This window comes from Phaethon lepturus, unplaced genomic scaffold, assembly GCF_000687285.1.
Source record: "Phaethon lepturus isolate BGI_N335 unplaced genomic scaffold, ASM68728v1 scaffold11032, whole genome shotgun sequence".
NCBI lineage: Eukaryota > Metazoa > Chordata > Aves > Phaethontiformes > Phaethontidae > Phaethon > Phaethon lepturus.
Genome location: NW_010522640.1, coordinates 32,059 through 52,716, shown reverse-complemented (window position 1 = coordinate 52,716; position 20,658 = coordinate 32,059). Strand labels below are relative to the sequence as shown.

Below are 20,658 nucleotides of genomic sequence, written 5' to 3'. Positions count from 1 at the left end.
AGGAAGGTACTATTTTGGGTTTTTATGTTGGTGACAAAATTGGTATGTACCTTCAGACTATGTAAATAAGGGCATTTATACCACAGACATCCATTTGGTTGTGGTGATGCCAGAGGTGAAAGAAAGGGGTTTGGTTCCCTCTCTATGAACTTTGCAGAGACCTAGCAACATATGCATGATTTCCTCGTCATTCCTTGCCAGTGCACCGAGGGACATTTGCTACTGCATTGTTTATGGTGAGATCTTGAAAGGAAGTCCTGAATTGTTTTGTGTTCTTTATTGTATTTTTCTTAGCACTTCAGTAACAGTTTTTGTTCTTCAACCTTCATCCTTTATACCTTTCTTGAAAGTAACAGCAGCCTTCTCAGCCTTTGTGTTGTTCCTTCCAGTTGTCAACTTTTTCTGTAGCCCCTCCACGCTCCTAATCAGCTGCTTAGCCTTTGTTTGCCTTCATCTCAGATGGAATTTATCTTTCTTGAACCTGAGGACTGAGAAATGTCCATAGTGGTACAGGTGAGTGCTCACCAGGGCTTTGCACAACGCTTGCCTTTGCTATAGAAATATCTTGCTATGGAAGTATCTTGCCTGACACACAAGACTGCATTTGCCTGTATCACATTGGTGGCTTACAGTCACCCTGTGATCTACTCATGCCTCCAGGGACATCTGCCTACTCCAGTGTTTTCAGACTGGAGCAGAAACTCATGGTGTCCCACCTGATGTTGTGTTACCTATTTCTACCCTGCAGTTCCTCACACAGGGTTTATTGATGTAGGGGATGTCTCTTCTGTCAGAGCTTCAGCTGGTAGGGAGGATGGGGGCCATAGAACTATACCATGACAGTCAGAGCTTTTTCTGCCCCATGGGTGCCATGAAATCCAGAATATGATGTGGACAAGGAAACTTGCATTTCTTGAACGATGCTTTTCTGCAATGTAAATTCAAAAGACCTAACCACAAACTTCACTCTCTCATACATTTGATGGAAGCAAAGCATAAAAGGTGGACCCTCAGACATGTGTTAATGGGGCTTTCACGCATCAGTAGCCTGCTGGAGTCCAGCTCCACGCAGTCACAACCAGCTCTCCACTAGCCAACTGGGCAACAGACGGGCTGTGTGGGTGGGTGTTGGCCATGAAGCTGGTGGTGTCAGTCCAGTCCCTTTCAAAATGGATGTCTGACTTTTAAGGAAGAAAATATCCACAGCTGGCATTAACTGAGCTTCCATTTTGGAGGTTTCATTGGAGAAAGTGCCAAATCAGCCCAGATGCTGAAAAAGCCTCAAGAGACGAAACCCTGGTGGGCCAGTGTGATGCAGTTTGTGTCACTGCTGTCTGTGGGGATATGCTTTACTCTCCAGGAGTGTGAGTAAAGGTTGCTGATGATTTTTTAAATGAATTCTGCAGGCATTTAGTGAAGAGGAAGGTTGTTGTTGGTAATGCTGATACAGGTAAGGAGGTGGCTGGCCAGGTCGAATGCTGATACAGGTAAGGAGGTGGCTGGCCAGGTCGCCATCCAGCACTAAAAGGCAACTGCCTCTCTTTAAGAGGCCCTACACACCTGCAAGATAGCTGCAAAGAAGGACTGAAGATTGTGCTTTCTATATGCCCATCTGAAACGACCTGAGAATATCAGTATGATGAAATTACTGATGATGTCATTGAGATAAGAAGAAACTTTTTTTTTAATTAATAAATGAACTATGAAAAACAATCTTCTAGCACAGCTGTGGTAAGTTTGCATTACTTTGCAGAACTGGTGCAATGAGAGCAGAAAGCTACCAGACTCTGTCTGCTGAGTTAAAGAATCTCAACATTTTGATGCAAGCTCAGTGTGACAAGACAGGCCCTTGCATGTGTCCTAATGCAGATCTGAGGGATCAGCAGGCAGAGTGAGACTAGAGACAAATTCCCCTGCCATGAGTGACCCTGTCTCGAGGGCTTTGAGGAAAAAGACAGTGTTTAAGTAGCATGGATTTCAAACAACATGGGCTTTATGAGGTAAAACTCAAAGCTATGCTCTGAGTTACGCTTGAAAACGGACTGGTAGCCAGTACTTTTTAAGACCATGCTTTCCTCTGTGCAAAGGGCCACACAAGGCAAATGAAACTGACATAGCATATCCTGATACAATGAAGACCATGGTGAGGCAGACTGTCCCCCTTCTGCCCATGGAGTTTGCTGATGGAGCAGATATCCAGCTGCAGCCCATGGAGGACCCCACACTGGAGCACGTAGATGCACCTAAAGGAGGCTGTGACCCCATGGGAAGCCCACGCTGGAGCAGGCATCTGGCAGGACCTGTGGCTCCATGGAGAGAGGAGCCCAGTAGAGCAGGTTTGCTGGCAGGACTTGTGAGTTCCTGGGGGACCCAGGCTGGAGCAGTCTGTTCCTGAAGGATGGCACCTTGTGGACAGGACCCAGGCTGGAGCAGTTCATGAAGAACTGTAGCCTGTGGGAAGCACTCAGTCTGGGAAGTTTGTGGAGGACTGTTTCCCATGGGAAGGACCCCACACTGGAGCAGGGGAAGAGCTTGAGGAGCCCTCCTCCTTGAGGAGGAAGGAGCGGGCAGAGACAACGTGTGATGAACTGACCACAACCCCCATTCCCCGTCCCCCTGCACTGCTGGGGGCTCGGAGGGGAGGGAGAGAATTTGGGAGTAAAGTTGAGCCCAGGAAGAAGGGAGGGGTGGGGGGAAGGTGTTTTAAGATTTAGTTTTTATTTCTCATTGCACTACTTTGATTTGATTGGTAATAAATTAATTTCCCCAAGTTGAGTCTGTTTTGCCCATGACAGTAATTGGTGAGTGATCTCTCCCTGTCCTTATCTCAACCCATGAGGCTTTCATTATATTTTCTCTCCCCTGTCCAGCTGAGGAGGGGAGTGACAGAGCGGCTTTGGTGGGCACCTGGCGTCCAGCCAGGGTCAGCCCACCACATATCTTTTCAGCACTCTGATACTCTTGTCAGTCATGTTTTAGAACATCAAACTCTGTCTTGTGAGACAGGTGTTTTGCAAGGCAGAATTTATGTATGCAACCGCAATGGTGGTGCTGCAACAAAGTGTTAAAGGATTTATGGTAGTTATTCTTTTTTTGTGGGGTTTTTTTTGTTTGTTGGGTTTGCAACACTTGGTTCATTCTGGGTATATTGTAGAACATACCTAATGAGAGATCTTGCTAATTAGTTTCTTTGTACGTAAAAGCTGGTTGATATTTGAATGTTCATTACATTTCTACTGAAATTTTATATTTGAATTTTGAAGTATGAGGCTGGCAAGCTACATTTGGGTTGGATTGGCATGGTTTGTTGCAGCCTCACTCAGCATGAAGTTCTGAAATTTCTTTGAATAGATGTTCAGTGCTGACAGGAACAACAAGTTCATATTAACATTGTAAAATGTGTCATTTTCTTCTGCCCTTTTTCTTCGTTTTGATTAAATTTTATAAGTGGTTTGAATTTTTTTTTTTTTTGTTCTTTTGTCAGTTTGGGTTTTTTTTTTTAATTTATTTCTTAAAGGAATCAGATGGTAGTCCATATGTAAATGCTTGAATCCCTGTCAATTTGCAAAACATTTAAACTTTAAGCAGCTGTACTATGTTGCTAAAGTATTAGGAGGCTTGAGTTTCAAATATGGTCTAAGAGGACCGTGGTCAGAAATAATCAAAATAACTAATTTTATTGCATGCTTTCGTGGCCAATTCATGACATATTCTGCTCTGCAGACTTTGTGGTAAGGTAGAACTTGTCACAGGCAGTATGTGGAACTGGTTGTTTTCTTTAAAAGGAAGATCTAGACCAGGCTTTACTGAGATGTTATAGTTAGTAATTGTTGAAGTAAATTATGAGATGGAATAATTAATTCTGGACTTAATATTATTACTTATTGATATACGTGATCTCTGTGTAGGTCCCTTCCAAGTCCCCTCCACCAGCTGGCAACAGAAGCAGGACATCTTCATTTACAGATCAAAATGATGAAGGCACTTTAACACCAGACAAAGAGGTCAGTTGAGAACTGATTTTCTGTATTTTTCAACTTAAAAAAAAGTAAAAATCTAAGTTTGTGTCTTTGATGAACATGGAGGGTGTATTCCTCATTCTCACTGTTTTCTCTGCATTTATAGATATGAATAGTCTAATTTTTAGGTTAAATACTGAAGCATTTAATATTAGTAAAATAGACCTTTAAGCTGTTGTGGTTAACCTCCAGTTTAGGAAACCTTTGAAGTCCTCCTTCAGGTCTTAAAAATCTTACCCCTGAACTGAACTCGGTGAGGTAGTGGGACAGAAGTTACATTCGGAGAGACTTCTGTGCCTTTTTTGGTTGAAAATTTGGGGGAATCCAGTTAAGTGCACAGGCAGTTTGAGGTGAAAGAACCTAACAATGCTTAAACTGAGCCATTGTGAATGTTTCTAACCATACCAGTAATAACTATCAAATTTAACACCACCACACAGCCCCCTCAAAATAAACCCAACGCAAAAAAAACCACCAACAAAAAAGCCCCAAATGAACAAATCAAACTGAGTCTAAATTATCAATGATAAAATATTAAAATCACTATCAGGATGATGGGTAACCATGACTCACATAATAGAACAATAAGAGGACATAATCCATACACATCTTTTTTCATATTGAATACTATGGCTTTTTTGATGTGGCTTGGTTGAAAAGGAAAAGCAAACAAAAAAAGTCCTGACAGCGTGAAAGTAAGCCAGTGGAGTAAAGCAGGGAACTTTTGTGATTTTGTGAACTTTGTCAGAGGAAATGTTGAGTTCCTAGCCAGAAATTTCAGTTGCTGGGTTTTGCTACAAAAAAGATGTGTTTTCTTGCAGTGGGACAATCCACTTGAATTTTTAACACTATATTTCTAGGAGATGATCAGCTATACCTTGAATTTGTCTTAGATTCCATTATGAACGTTACCAGTGATTACTTGGTGGTAATCACTGCCAAAACCAGGTTGGCAGTTTGATCCTGCAATGATAATAGAAATGAAAGGAAAAGTACCTCATGATTTTGTTTTGTATTTTGGAAATGCAGTATTGAGCTTTCTGATAAATCCTTATTTTCTCTAACATTATATACATATGTATGGATGTAATGACTTCCCTCTGTCCCTGTAGAGAAGTTTTCTGTTAACTGATGCTCCAAAATGTCAGCAAGTAGTGTCACCCAGGAAAAATTATTAAGTGTTTCAGTAAAGGAGAGTTTCCTGGTTCTTTGTTTTTTTTCAGGAAAAACAACCGGCATTTCTGCTCTTAATGCAGAGTATAGAAGTGGTGTATTGCCATATGAGAACTACCATTGTGGCCTAGAAGGAATGAATTGGTGCCAAAAGTTGGTGTCATCAGTGACCAGTGCAAACATAAAGATTCCCCTTTTTTATTTTATTATGTGTATCCATTGTAGAATATGCTAGAGGTTAAAGCATATTCTGCTTTTCTGGTCAAATAGTATAACTCACGCATTGAGTGAAAGGCAGAATATTTTCCCTTAACTTGTATTTATTTTTGAGGATGTCTGCTTTTATTCCTGATCTGAAAAAGGATTGTGAGGATGAAGACTTACATTCTTTTCAGTTTTATCAATTGATTTATTAAAAAATACTAGCTCTCTTCACAATTTGGATAACATTAAAAAAATAAATAACATTTCCAAAGTTGTTGGGTGCTACTGATGTGTCACCTGTATGTGTCAATGCTTTCCGTAGTGTTCATCATTTCTATGGAGAACTACATTTTGTCTTGTACTTCTTCATTAGATATATATTGTCCCCCAGCAGACTGTTTTTTCAGAGTGCTCTTCCAGAAAATAGGAGAAGCGAAGAATTCCCACAGGACATACCAAGTTATTTGGGAAGAACATTATGCTCTAAATACAGTGGTTACAGTGGAATGATCAGAGAGGCAGAAGAAGAAATAAGATTACGAATGGAAACAGAATACTAAAGTGACCTCAGATTTACAGTCATCCTTGGGCTTAGGGAGCTGCTAATATTACTTTTGAAACCTACCCTGTAATTAGAAATTCAGAAAGTAGTGAAGCTGCTGAGGGAATGAAAATATGTTCTTTTTTTTATAAGGACTGGTTTTATGTCAAATGGAAAATTTTACTAAAATAAAGATAAATCTGTATGGTCAAGATATGAAATCTTTCTCTAAATATTTCTCATAAGTGTTAACAGAATGATTAAAAGCCAATTGTCTTTGGAATTTGGTTATTGGATTAGATTTTCATAAAATTCATTTCAGTGGCAGTATTCCTATGCTTAAAAAAGATGCAGCTATTACATACTACCTCTGAAAACATATGCCCTGATTATATGGGCACGTTATGTCTTTTGCTGGGCACTTTTTGCAATGTTCTCATTTGATCAGGCAGATGTTTTATGTACAAGTGTCAATGGCAATGCCATTACAATGAACTAAAGTTGGACAACGTTTAATATACTGGAAATGTTTGGGTTTTGAAGAATATAATATGCTAAAATGTTCTTGCAGTACATGAATAATTGCTAAACCTTCTGGTACTGAAAGCTAAGCAAAATTACACTGTTTCGTTGTTCTCCTGTATCTTCTCTGTCCTCCCGCTTGACTATTATGTTTTAGTATGTCTTTAATAGATCATGTTTTCAGATTTTTAGTGCTATCTGTGTTGCAAAGTATTTTTTAGTAGTAACAAAGTTGCAAGTGTTCTACATGAATGCTTTGTTTTAAACTCAGTATTTTTAGAAGAAAAACAATTTCAGAGTGAATTACAGTTGTAAATAACAGCATTAGTCTAATCAAAGAATTATAACAAAATGTACAGGCAAATGTTGTTGCTTTGTATTCTGCAATGATAAGATTTGTCTATTTTTCAAAATTCCAAAACACTCTCAGTTAAAAAAACAACAACTTGTATGCTCCACTCATGTAATACTAGATAAGTTTCTTTTTTTGTGCCCACTTTCTTCTTCAGCTTCTATTTTAGTAGAGCTGTGGATCTCCAGAGGTAGTTATAGAAAAGCTCATAATTTTTTTGTGTATAAGGAAAGCGCAGAAATCTGTCTAGTTCTGTATTGTGTTCTTGCAAGTAGCCCGTAAAATATGACTACAGTGTGAGCTAAAAGCATATATTGGTATTTCCATAGAACTTCTTCAGAAAATTCATGTATCAGATGCTTTCTAAGTTGGTCTTGGTGCCATTTGAAAGAGCCCTGGATGATGAAAACATGCTTACTTTGTGCTTCCAGTCTTTTCCAGAGAAGAATAGTGTTTGGTTTTCAGACTGTTACTGCACTGACTCTTGAACGGGATTTGAGGTCAAATACATCAATCATATTCCGTACTGTTCCTAGAAGTTCAAAATTTTCTTTCTGTTATATATAATATACTTATTTACAAGTCAGGCCCACCTGCAGAAGATAACAAAGATAGTTCAGAGCCATCAACTGAGAGCAAACAGCTGATAACTTGCTGTGGATGACCTACCAGTCATGCAGAGCCAAATACCACTCTCAGCCTCACGAGTGTTATGGAAGTGACAGCAGAGCACAATATATATAGCTCTTCTTCGAGCTAAAGATAAGCTAGCCAAGGTACTTCTCATTCTCACTTCAGAGCTATATAATGACTGTGTTTTTAAATTAATTGAAATGTTTTTCTAGGATGGGCTATTAATAAAGCAGGACAAGTAAAGCTGAAATAATATTCCTTCAGTACTTTTGTTAATGCTGCATCTTTCCTGTACTCATATACTTAATTTGAAGTACTTCTAAACAGATGTTGCCTGCAAGACGGTAGTGATTCAGATATGTCCATATATTTTTTTCCTCTGTGGCATGCAAATTTAAAACTAAATTTTGGAGGCTGTATCGAAAGCCTGGATTTTAAAACTCCTGATGCATACACCAACATGTTTAGATTGCTCATCAGAACAAAAAGCAAACCAGGAGAGAGTTGTGTTTGATTTCTGTACTACCTCCTTCTGAAAATGCAATTCTGCATTCTTAGATTCTGGGGCTTTTTTAGTTGCAGAAGGAAATGTTGAACTTTAGTTTTTCCTATTCCTTGGCCACAGTAGGAATGAGGCATAAAAGGTTATGTTGCAAATTGCATAAATCTTCTATAAATAAATATTTGTGTAAATCAGCAAATTACTGAATTATGAATAATGACTGCCTTCAGCAATCAAACATATATTATATATGTCCAACATGCATTGATTCAACCACGGCCATCTCCAGAGCAATGAGACTTGGGGCAAACTAATCCCTGTTAAATTCTGGTTTTTGTTTCATAGCATGTTAAGGAAGCCCTTTGATCTAGGGGTTACAGGCACTTCAGTCCTTGTACCCCACTCATCAGGATCATAGCAAAGGAAGATTTGAGCATGGTACTTCTTCAGAGGGAGGAGGAATAGCAAGAATAATATGAACACAGTTGGTTCTGGAGTTCAGAAAGTCCTTAAGGAACAAGTAAGGCTGTATAACTTAGGCCAAACTTGAGGGCTACAAGAACTGTTCAGAATTTTGGAAATGCCAAGATTACTTAAAAAATAACTTTATGTATTGTTCTTTGGTAATACTGAAGGAAATATAGCATCATATGGTGTCTGGCTTCATCACCTAATTTACCTTATTTGTAATTTTCTCTCCAAGATAAAAATGCTTGCTAGTTAGTAAGATTTTACTTGGAAAAAAAAAAAGGAGTTAAGTGTTGTCACAAAAAATCAGCAATATCATAGCCTTAATTTGGTGCCTGAGATTAAGGTCAGTATCGGCTAGGGAGTTCATTTAGCCTGGAGTATGTTTGAAACAGAATGTTGGAAGATCTTGGTTGGATTTCTATAGCAAGCTGCGAGTGATTTGATGGCATTCAGAGGATTAGAGAATTAGAGGTTAGTTAAAGGATTATTTACATCTTTGCTCATTCTGTCTATTGCCAGTATGCTTCAGCCCAGTTGGATTCCCTGCTTGTCTAGTTTTATTGATCACATTACTGGCATAGTGCTTAATGTGGTGCTAGTGATACATTAGACAGTATAGCGCTAGATATGTTTAATGTTTCTGAAGCTACTAAAATAATTCAGAGTGGATATTAGGCCAGATCCTGAAGTGCAAGAAGCCATTGTGGAAATATTTATATCTGTTTAATTTTGGCAGACTAGCACGTTGTTTCTTGCCTTTTTTCCAGGCATAGGTGGATCGATCAATTTTTGAGACTTCTAACACCCCCCTGCCTTCCCCAAGTTAACTAGATGGATAGTTCTAAAGCCGTACTGAATAGTTGATTAAAAAATCAGAAAGTGTAGATAAAAACACATGTATCTATTAGAAAACATTAGGTAGTGTAATTATAGGAATCATTAGACAGCTCTGCCTATAATTTAGCTGTAAAAACGTAGCAGGTAATGAGCTGCTGGAGTAACAAAAATACTGTGAGCTTAAATATTTTCATTGTTGAGCATGCGACATCCAAGAATGGAGGATGAACTCACTAGTGAGAAGATGCAGCCAGTTCTAAATGTGCTAAGGGAATACCACTGTTGGACCATGATTGGGTATATTCTGTCTTTGGTAGCTATTTGAAGTGTGAAATTCTTGTCTTGGCTATTGGGGAGGAAATATTTTGTGATTTCATTTTGATACAGTGAGTACTGTTTAATTATCTTCATCAGTGACATAGTGGGATCGAGTGCACCCTCAGCAAGTTCGCAGATGACACCAAGCTGAGTGGTGAGGTTGACACGCCTGAGGGACGGGATTCCATCCAGAGGGACCTGGACAAGCTGAAGGAGTGGGCCCGTGTGAACCTTATGAGGTTCAACAAGGCCAGGTGCAGGGTCCTGCATCTGGGTCAGGGCAACCCCCAGTATCAGTACAGGCTGGGGGATGAAGGGACTGAGAGCAGCCCTGCTGAGAAAGACTTGGGGGTGCTCGTGGAGGAAAAGCTGGACATGAGCCAGCAATGTGCGCTGGCAGCCCAGAAGGCCAACCGTATCCTGAGCTGCATCAAAATCAGCCTGGCCAGCAGGTCAAGGGAGGTGATTCTGCCCGTCTGCTCTGCTCTGGTGAGACCCCAGCTGGAGTCCTGCATCCAGCTCTGGAGCTCTCAGCACAGGAAAGACATGGACCTGCTGAAGCGGGTCCAGAGGAGGGGCCACAAAAATGATCCGAGGGATGGAACACCTCTGCTGTGAGGACAGGCTGCGAGAGTTGGGGTTGTTCAGCCTGGAGGAGAGAAGGCTCCAGGGAGACCTTATTGCAGCCTTCCAATACTTAAATGGGGCTTCTAAGAAAGATGGGGACAGGCTTTTAAGCAGAGCCTGTAGCGATAGGACAAGCGGTAATAGTTTTAAACTAAAAGAAGGTAGATTTCAACTAGCTATAAGGAAGAAATTTTTTACAGTGAAGGTGATGAGGCAGTGGCACAGGTTTCCCAGAGAGGTGGTAGATGCCCCATCCCTGGCAACATTCCAGGTGAGGTTGGACGGGGCTCTGAGCAACCTGATCTAGTTGAAGATGTCCCTGCTTATTGCAGAGGAGGCTGGACTAGATGACCTTTAAAGGTCCCTTCCAACCCAAGCTATTCTATGATTACTATTCTGCCTCAGCATTGTTGTCTTCTGCCTTTTTTTGTAGGGCTGGCTCCTTCCCTTTTGTGCTTGCCTTCACTCAAGCAACAGTAGTGTGAAGCTGAGATGATTTAGTGATGTTCTTGCATCAGACTTCTGACTAACATCTGTGAAACTCAGCAGTATTGTTAATTGCATTCTACTGTTTGTATAAACTATTAGTTATGATAGAGACCCTGGAGTTGTATGTCTGCAGACTCAAGCAGTACTGCATCAATTTATATTCATTAGCTTTTTTTTTCTTTTTTTTCTCAAAACATAACAGTTAGTAATGTGGATTGGCATATTTTAGGCTGTGGATGGCTTGGATCTTCTGATCTTGCTTAAAAGGAGTTACATACACTCGCTGTCACTTGCCTACCAGGTAGTTTGAGTGAATTTTTATTTTTACTCTTTCCATTGTTTAAAGCACTTTGTCATCTTACCTGTAAGTTTTGGGTTTTGTAATTTTGTAATACATAATAATTGTAATGTTGTGTGAAAGACTTACTGTTTAAGTCTCCTGTTAGAATTTGGCTCCACTGACATGGTCGTGGACTTCAGGTTATGATTTGAAAATACAACGTTCATGGATGCTGAACATACCAGCAGTCCATTTTTTTTTTTTTATTTTTGGGTGAAGAGTAATAACTTGTTAGAGATTAAATAGGAATTCTTCTTAATGCAATTTTCTTGGTGTACTATGTAATGGAATTAGGATTAAGCAAAATAATGCCCTGGTGAAATGTCACATCTTAATATTTTGAGAAGCAAACATTAGCATACTGTTACTATGAAGAGATAATTTGAACCATCTGTGATTCCTGAAGTTCTTGACAGACATATTTTTAAAAGTGAGTTAACTAAGCTGAAGATAATATATGTTACATGTTGAAAATGTTCATAATCTCTTGGTTAATAATATTTGCCATAATCCATTATGAGTGCTTTGCAAACTGTATTTCATCATCTTAATGGGTTTTCTCTAAACATTCGAAGTAGTTTTTATCTTACAGTTTTCATCATTTTATTTGTGGTTGAGAATTTGCATGCTTCTAATTCATGAAGCCATCGGACTTGCTTGTAGTGCTGCTGCTGTATGTTTGTACACTTGTGTATACATAGCATTTGGCTTTTCTTTTTCTGGCATGTACCCTTTCAAGAGGTACATGTACAACATGCATAGCACAGCCAAAGCCATGAGCTTCTACAACCATCACCACTTAACAAAGACTTTCCGGAACTGTTAACACTTGTCAGCTTCCTTATTTTTGTTTTGCCTAAACGCTCAAATAAGGAAAGAAACTTATGTGGGTTTTACACACTTAAATAAATGTGTAGCAGGAGCTTTAACACAATCGATTCTTAGGAATTATACTTCTAACAGGTTGAGAGAGGGGCACTGGTGACCAGTCTCACCAAACTTAGCATGTGGTTGCAACCACTGGGCAAGTGTATCCAGGCTGGGGAAGAAGAAGATTGGGAGCTGGAGAAATGGGACCATCTCTTTTGTTAGCAGCTTGTGTTTATAGTAGCTTAAAAGTGAGAAGTTTCACCTGAGTTTCTCAGACCTCGCTAGTTCTTGGCAAATCAAGTAAACTATTGGAGCACTTGTCCCATGCCAAAACTATTGGAGCACTTGTCCCATGCCAGCTTTGGGAGTGCCAAGACAAGGGCAGCTGAATAATTGATGTCAGAATTAATTGTCGATGTACTTCCCAGTTTGAGAAGTAAAAGTTTGGCATGAATTTTAGAATTAGTGCTCTGCAGATACCCTGTCTCTAAAGGCCGTTCACAATTTTGTAGTGTTTTGTGGTTTGTTTTTTTGTTTGTTTGTTTGTTTGTTTTTGTTGTTTGGCCATGAACCAAAGCTTCTTTCCCTTTGTAGCTCTAGAAGGTCTTCTGATAGAACTAGCAGGATTGTCCGGCAATGGACGTTTGTACTAGGTGTATGTGTGAGTGTGTGCATATATATGTGTGTATATAGTATAGTGAATCAAATAGAAGGCAATAAAAGCACAGTGTGTAGGTTTTTATTTTGTTCTGTTTTCTGCAGGATTCGTAATTTAGGTCCGTTATGCATTTTTTTCAGTAATTATTTGGTTTTTTTTCAGTGTAGAAATACATGAGAGAAAAAACCCAGGGAGTAAGTACCAACATTCAGAGGCTATTGTCCATGGCTGTTGCTGAACATTAAGCACTTAATACGTTTTCTGAAAGGGTGGACACAAATTGCAAGTCATGTAGCATTCCAGATCTTAACACATGAAAATATTTCTTCTCTCTCAATTTGAATGTATGTAATTAATCTGCTGGAGCACTGGAGTCAATGTAACAGTGTCTTCCCCCCCAGTCAAACTCTAACTCACATTGTAATAGATCTGGTTTCTAAAAATACCATTTAGTAATTTGAAATAAACCAAAATTGTTCTGAAATAATGAAAAAGAAAAACCTTGTAATGTTTTGATTCAGTCAGCAGACAGCACAATTCTGAGATCTCAGGCTATAAGAAAGTTGAATCTTGAACTTTTGTGTGTGAGTAAAATCATGAGAGGGATATTTTTTGAAGTCTGTTACACCATCCTAACAGCATTAGATTGCATTACATTACATGTATATAACCAGTTTGAATTCAAATTCCAGTTTCTTTCTCTTCCTGTTTTTCATCTCTAGGAATTTAAATCTCTTCTTTGATACTGACTTGATAAAATGGTTAATTCCACTTGTGGTGTTTTTACAAAATAGTCTGCTAGTAGTTTGAAAAATTATGTAAGGAATTTTTTCTTAAATGTAGTTAGAATTCTAGTGTATAAGAGCACTGGAAGATAAATAGTCAAAAATGCATGCAATTTGTATTGTTTATAACTGAAATAGAATTTTTAGAATACTGAGTTTTTCATGCATTACTGGGAGCAAAGAAGGCTCAATGGTTATCTGAAGTCATCCACAGACGTTTTTTAAAAAACTACAGTATCAATGCCTGAAACATAATCTTTATCTTTTGCTAAATTAGGATTTTTTTTTTTAATTGTGAGTTTCTTTGCTTCTGAATTACCAAAACTATATTTTTGGTTCTGAAATTATCTAATGCATATTTTCTGGTTTTGTCCTGCCTCTATCAATATCTGTTATCTGATAAACTGCTCTATTGTTTTATGATGTTTTTAATGGCGTTGAAAAATTGAGTAAAATCGTGCAACTTTCTTTACCTTATTACTTGATTTATTTTCGTTTTCCTACTTTTTGCATTGAATGACAGCTGCTAGCCGGGATGATAGCAGAACCTGCTTTTCTCTCTGAGTATACTATCTTTGCTTTGGATCCCACCAAACAACCTAAGCCACAGAGTGACGGTGTGGTGAGTCCTCCCACCCCTCTTAGTGATGCCTTTAGCAGGGGCAGGAGAGTACTGTACTAGAAAGCAAACCTAGTGTTGCTTGTGGCTTGTTCTCACAAAAGCATCTATCTTAACTACCCTGTTGCTAACCCTGCACTAAATTTCACGGAGGTAGTACCTGGTAGCTCCTGGCTGGTGTGCTGTATGATGTGAATTTATTGTAACATAAAAAAGTTAACACGTTTTCTGTTACACAGGTAACCATACCCTACACAACTTTTAAATAATTGTTGCAAAAGTTTGTATGTTTGTTGCTTAGTATTCATTAATGCCATTGAAAGTCTTCCTCTTCATTTTTATGTATGTCTGTATGTATTTCAAGATAAATGGTTTTGATAAAAACTGAGATTGTTTTTTGTCTAAAGACTACATGCTTTTTGCTGTGTACAGTGAAAGCCTCACAATGTCATTTACTACTAATGGTAGCAGGAAATAATTATCTTACATAGACACTGAAATTCAGCTACTTCTAGGTGGTAACCTGGCAGCTATTATTGTGAAGATAAATAGTTGGGGTTTTTTAATAATTAGATTTTATTTTACATATCTACTTCCTTGCCTGGAAATGTTTCCATAGTATACAAGTGAAGAAAAAGAAGCAGGCATAGGGAGGAAAGCAGCCTTCTACTTTCTAACATACGTACATACAAAGCTGTATTCTTTTCATTATTGTCACAGACCTGGGATGGCATCTTTCACATCCTTCGAAGGCATGGCGTTCCTGAGTCCATAGTGGTTCAAAACGCAGTGTTTTTTAGAGTCCCAACGCATCCTTATTAGATTATACATCCTTATACTTCATAATTATTTTTCTTTTCCATTTTAGCAAGGGCTTTTTTGCTGCTCGTGTAGAGGCTGAAAATGACAAGTCACTGAAAGCTGTAACAGGATAGAAATTTGATAAGCAGATGGACATAGCACAACACAGCATGTTGTGTTGAACTTGTCTCTCTCAAGCTAAGCAAGATTGGACTGAAACAGTGATTAAGTGTACAAAGTCTTCATCTGTTGTAAAGGGTTATGCTTGTTTAGAGCATGTCCTTAGAGCACAGATTCATTGCTAGTTCTCAAGATTGAGCTTTCTGATGAGGAGCAAAGAGAACATTAATACTGTACTGAAATCTGTAGTTTAGAAATAGTTACTAGATTTTTTTTTTTCAGTTCTAGGTATTTTGACCATATTCTTGGTCTAGTGATCACTAATTAAAGTTTCACTGCAAATTTAATTAAGCTTTTCTACACTTATAGTAGTAAACAGTTGTGGGCTGTTTTTCACTACACAATACCCCTACTGCAGTTGCATTTTGAAAAACATACTTCTGTGAATGCTCAAGTGTTGTCTTTATATTATCTTTCAGTATATACTTTAGTGGCAGGAATCACTGACTTGCATGTTTATATACAAGAGTGCATACATAGCAAATAATTATAATAATGTTATTGTGAATGTTACCAATGTGTATTAATAATACAATATCTGTAAAGTGATTTTGTTCGCTGAACTTTATAAAGGCTCTAGAGCTGTACTCTTACAGTAAGAATTGAGGGAAAAAACAATTATATAAAAGTTTGTAGGGAAGAGGAGGGCCAGTTATATACAAATATATGTTTTTTAAAAAAACATTGTATACATTTGGGAAACCTGTGAACTAAGGATGCAGGAGAGGGGAAGGTTTAACCAACACACACAAATGCGTAATAATTCTGCTAAAACAGACCAGTATTTTAACTGTGTGTGTGCAAGTGATGTGTGATCCAAGAGTGAGCATCGTAGAGAAGTGACTGGAATTGTGGATTTTTTAGCGTAAGTGAAGTTAATATAAACACTTTACTGAGCTGCATGGGTTTTGTTGCATGAAGAAACAGTTCAAATATTCTTGGAGGTTGTTTTGAAGAAAATTTAACGGAAAATGAGGGAAGAAAATGTGTACTAAGCTTTCCTCCCTTCCTCCGCAGTTTACTCAATTTTGGAATACCTGAGAAGGAGGTAGAACAGTAAAATGATTTTAAGTGCAGACATTTTAAGCTTTCACTCTTTATGCTTACAAATCTATTCATACCTTTGAGAAATAAAAGAGTGAGTTTGCATTTCAGAAATAAGGAAATAAGGAAGCACAAGTGTCACTAGAATGCCCTGATGTGCTCCAGTTAAAACTGAGCTCTGGTTTATACATCTTAATAGAAAGGTTGCTTTTTGTTATTGGGAATTTGAAGTATAGCTCTCTTTGGATAGAAATATAGTTTTGTATGTTCTGTGGGTTCATGGAGGAAAGTCTTCTGTTGGTCTCCAGAAACCCTGACATAACTCTGCTGGTTTTACCGCTTTCAAAGCGCCAGCCTGTGCTCTCTGTTTCTAGCCTTACTGAAACGTCTCGTAAGGCTTAACAAAGGCATGGGCTTTTAAGCTCTTCAAAGCCTCTTGAATCCATACTTACATATAGCAACTTCCATTCATGCTTACCTTTCGCTGGGCGGACACCAGAATGTGACCCTTTGCCCTAGAGCACAGTGACTTAGAATTGCAGCAGCTAGATACCTGTGGTGGTCCAGTTTTTATACAAAAGATTACCAGTGTATCCCTTTTATAATTTATGTCAATAGACAGTCTAATCCCAAATATAGGTTCTACTTTTGTTCACACAGATTGAATACGAAGATGTCAGCACAATTAATGGGAAAATTTTAAAAGTGGCGACTTCAGTTTTGAAATGGCTTTTTTTTTAAAAGAATCTTCATAGATCCTTAAATGGCAGCTTTTTAAGGATCTTCACAGAAAAGAGCAGCACCTATGGTTTTTATATTTGTAACCACTTCATTAGATTTAACAAATCTACTTAATCTTGTGTTTTAAAATACACCTTAAATATTACTATATTAGTCTTACGAATTAGATGTACAAACCTTCCATAGTTTCCTTTAATTCTTTTTATGGGTTTCAAAATACATGGTTTTTCAAAGAAGTGTTTGTAGTTAGTTTGTAGTTCTTGGTAAAGTATTTGTCTTCCTCTGTTGTCAGTGCAATACTATCACGGTAGATGCTTGTAAATTATAAAGCAGAAGATAAATTTTTGTTTGGATTACCCTTATTATTAACTTTCCAGTTAGGAAGTGAAAAAGAACAGGTAATGGAGCCAAGAATAAAATGTAGGAGTGCTTTAGTTTAAAACCCAGTAAGAGCTCTTAATCCATTAGGAATAAATCCGCTGCAACAGTATAGTGCTCTGGAGCAGAATGCAGATTTTGTTCAAGCCAGGTAAACTGCGATTTCCAAATCCAAACAGATTTCTTGTATGGCTGGTTATTGCTCATTTTGCCTTGATTCTGGGTGACTGCTCATTTCTCTGGCTTCCTTAACTGTCTGGATTTCTCTTTCTTTGGTATTTTTGTACTTCCTCAAGTTTGCTCACCGTCAAACCTTTCTGAAGCAGTTTTACACTGAATCATTCTTCTACATTTATGTTTATGCTTATCTGCATATCCACACAGAGTACAAGCTGTGAGTGTACTCATGTAGCAGATACATGGATATTATGATTGATATTTGAGTTGTATATATACCCTAGATTTTACAGTTTGCATATAACTATCAGGGTACATCTTGATTAAAAATTAAAAGTTATACTACTTTTAGCTGAATTCCTCATACTTTGTTCAATATGTCTCAGTGGGTTGCTTCTCTTGGGAAAAAATCATATCCAAGATGGTTTCTAGCATGTTTTTCTACTTCAGTTTGACTTGGTTTAAACACGAGAATACTGCATTTGTACAGGTTAAAAACACCTGCATACAGAACACAGGAAAAGCAGGATAGACAAACTAGGAACAGTAATGTCCAAACTCTGTTAAAAACAAAACAAAACCAAACCAAACCAAAAAAAAGCAATTGTTTTCTGTTGTGTTGATTTTGTTTTTTGGTGGGTAGGGTTGTTTGTTTGTTTGTTTGTTCTTCTTTGTTTGGAAGTGCAGAGGAATGTACATGTGAAGTTTTGCACAGGATGTTTTTTTCTGAAAGTCTAATTTCCTTCCTGTGCTTGTTTGGAGTCTTAAACAACCTGTTACCAGCACTTTTTTTACAGGTAGTTTCTATCCCATACCCCCAAAATGTGCTTAAACAGAGGAAGATGGTGTGATTGCAGTGTTACTCATGTTGGCTGTAAACAGCACTGGTCATCAATTAGATTTTTTCCTGCTATCATTTTGTCTTTTTGGTGTTTCTTTGATTTGTGCATAAATGTTACATAAATAATCATTGTGAATAATTTAAATGGAGATGTCAGCATTTGCAGATGTCTCATACTAATCCATGCACACATAGCTGCTTTGTAGTTCTGTATATTGCAGCAATCTGTTTTGAATTTAACAAACTAGCTTGTTTGCATGAAGACATCTTAATAAACATTCAAAAGAAAGTACTAAAAACACAAGCAAGGAAAAAGCACAGCTGCTATTCGTAGGAATCGGTGAATTACAGTCTGTGTAGTCTATTCCTTCTAACTGTTGTTTTTCCTCCTGTAGAGCTTAACTAAACAACCACTTCCCAGATCCACAGAAAACAATGGAAGTGGACCAGCCTCCCCGCAGGTATGGGAAGGATACAGGGGGTTTGTTTCCTCCTTCACCGCCGCGTTGTCTTTGTGTTATGTTGGCTCAAGTGTCCAATATATATCTTCGTGCTGGAGCAGGGGTGACAAGGGCTTGCCTGTAAGGGTACTAGGATGTTTTGTGTATAATCCTATTAGCTGGTGTTAAGTGTTGTCGCTGACGCATGGAGCTTTTTTTGTAGGGACAGGTTAGCAGTATCTGACAGCGTGCCGCAGGCTACCTTCGTTGAGTTGCGTCTCATTGCTCACAGACACAGCCAGCACGGGATATGGAGTGTTAACGCCGCTTTCAAAAATAGAGAACATATTGGATGGCTAGAAAGCTAATACATAGCTGAAGGAACTGATGGGCTTAAAAAAATTGTCGCAAGTGATAAAGGTGGAGGTCATTCTTCAATGTCTCAGAAAATGTTCAGCTTGCTCGAGTGGGATTAGCAGTGGCTCCTAGCGCGTGTATCCCAACAGTAATGCTTTCAAATCACTTACGTAGTAACAGCAGTATATGGTACCATAGCACAGAATCTTTTGTTTCAGAACAGCGTAAGTATTTTAGCTGCATAAATCAATAATTGCATTTTATGTGAAAATCATAAAGCCATTTAAAATAAAAAAAGGGACTGTTTAAGACAGCGTGCTGGAGCTAACTATTGTACAAGGACTTTTACAATAAATTTGTTCTCTTAATCACAGGAAAGTATCTTTGTGTCTTTGATACAAATACAGTCTTCTGTTTAATACATCGAGTGAGTCATGCAAATTTTATATTTTTTTTCTTACATTTGGAACAACAGTAAATGCAACTATTTATTTTACTTACATCTTTTTCACTTTTTAAAGGGGTTACACAGAAATACATTCTTTTAGAAGTTTAAATTGGAGCTGTAGTTTGTTGGATTTAGTTGCTGTCTGAAATTGCCCACATCTGGTAGTTGCATGCTTCATTTTTCTGCACAAGGAGATGATTCTTCTAAGGGAGTGGTAACTCTTTGGTGTCATGCATGTGTTAGGCAACAATCATTCCTTTGCCCAGGCCAGGTCTCTGTTCCCTGGGCTTCAGTGTGTCTGTCTGCCTAAAAGCAGCACAGAAGTAATCACTTGCTTTGAATTTTTGCAGCTGAGTGACACTCAGTCTTTTGCCCAGAGGCTTCAGCTCCGAGTTCCCTCCATGGAGTCTTTGTTCCGGAGCCCAGTAAAGGAGTCCCTGTTCCGCTCTTCTTCTAAGGAGTCCCTGGTACGAACTTCTTCAAGAGACTCATTGAATCGACTGGACTTGGATGCAGCCGGTCCCACCTTTGATCCACCTTCTGACATTGAAAGTGAAACAGAAGAGCCTCCGGGAAATATGGACAGCCTCAGCAAAGAGCAGTTGCTGCAGCGACTGCGCAGAATGGAACGCAGTTTGGGCAACTACAGGGGAAAATACTCAGAGGTAGGCAATGGTGCTACTGACTTACCTGGGCAGAGAGGGGAAAGAGATGAGGCTAGCAGGTACTGCAGTAGTGGATAATCTTTCTGTTTTCATGTTTGGAGCAAATGGATCAACTTACAGCTAACGTGGAAGTTAAGTTATTGTTGTAAGTCCAGTTATTTTTGGCCTAGATAGGCCAGATGTTTTTCTGGTAACAAAATGTGGGAATCCATTTCTTCTCTTGTTTGTAAATAGTTTCATGTTGTAAGCAATAGATATTAATGAGTAGTTACTCACACAAAGTAGGCCTATGATGGTTTCTGCTGAACAGCAGTAGCAAGGGGTGGAGTTCAGTACGGAGGTGAGCATCGCTTGTCCTCACATGACAGCAAATTAACTTTTCTTCTGAAACTTAAAAGTACACAACATGTATTCCACGTACGTGAATGTATATTCACGTACGTGGAATACATGTGTATTCATATGAGGAAAGGCTGAGACACCTGAGGCTATTTAGTCTGGAGAAGAGAAGGCTGAGAGGGGACCTTACCAATGTCTATAAATATCTGAAGGGTGGCTGTCAGGAGGATGGAGCCAGTCTCTTTTCAGTAGTGCCCAGTGACAGGACGAGGGGCAATGGGCATGAA

General features: G+C 38.5%; 1 protein-coding gene across 1 annotated transcript in view; it reads left to right on the top strand.

Moving 5' to 3' along the window:
* Window positions 1–13,876: 13,876 nt before the first annotated feature.
* GOLGA4 (golgin A4) overlaps window positions 13,877–20,658 on the top strand; it is a gene marked incomplete at its 3' end in the record, with an annotated part of 38,831 nt that continues 32,049 nt past the window's right edge. Inside the window, exons 1-3 of the mRNA XM_010281873.1 lie at window positions 13,877–13,963; window positions 18,518–18,583; window positions 19,718–20,032. Coding sequence (XP_010280175.1) covers window positions 13,877–13,963; window positions 18,518–18,583; window positions 19,718–20,032 — 468 coding nt within the window. The remainder of the gene's footprint in view (window positions 13,964–18,517; window positions 18,584–19,717; window positions 20,033–20,658) is intronic.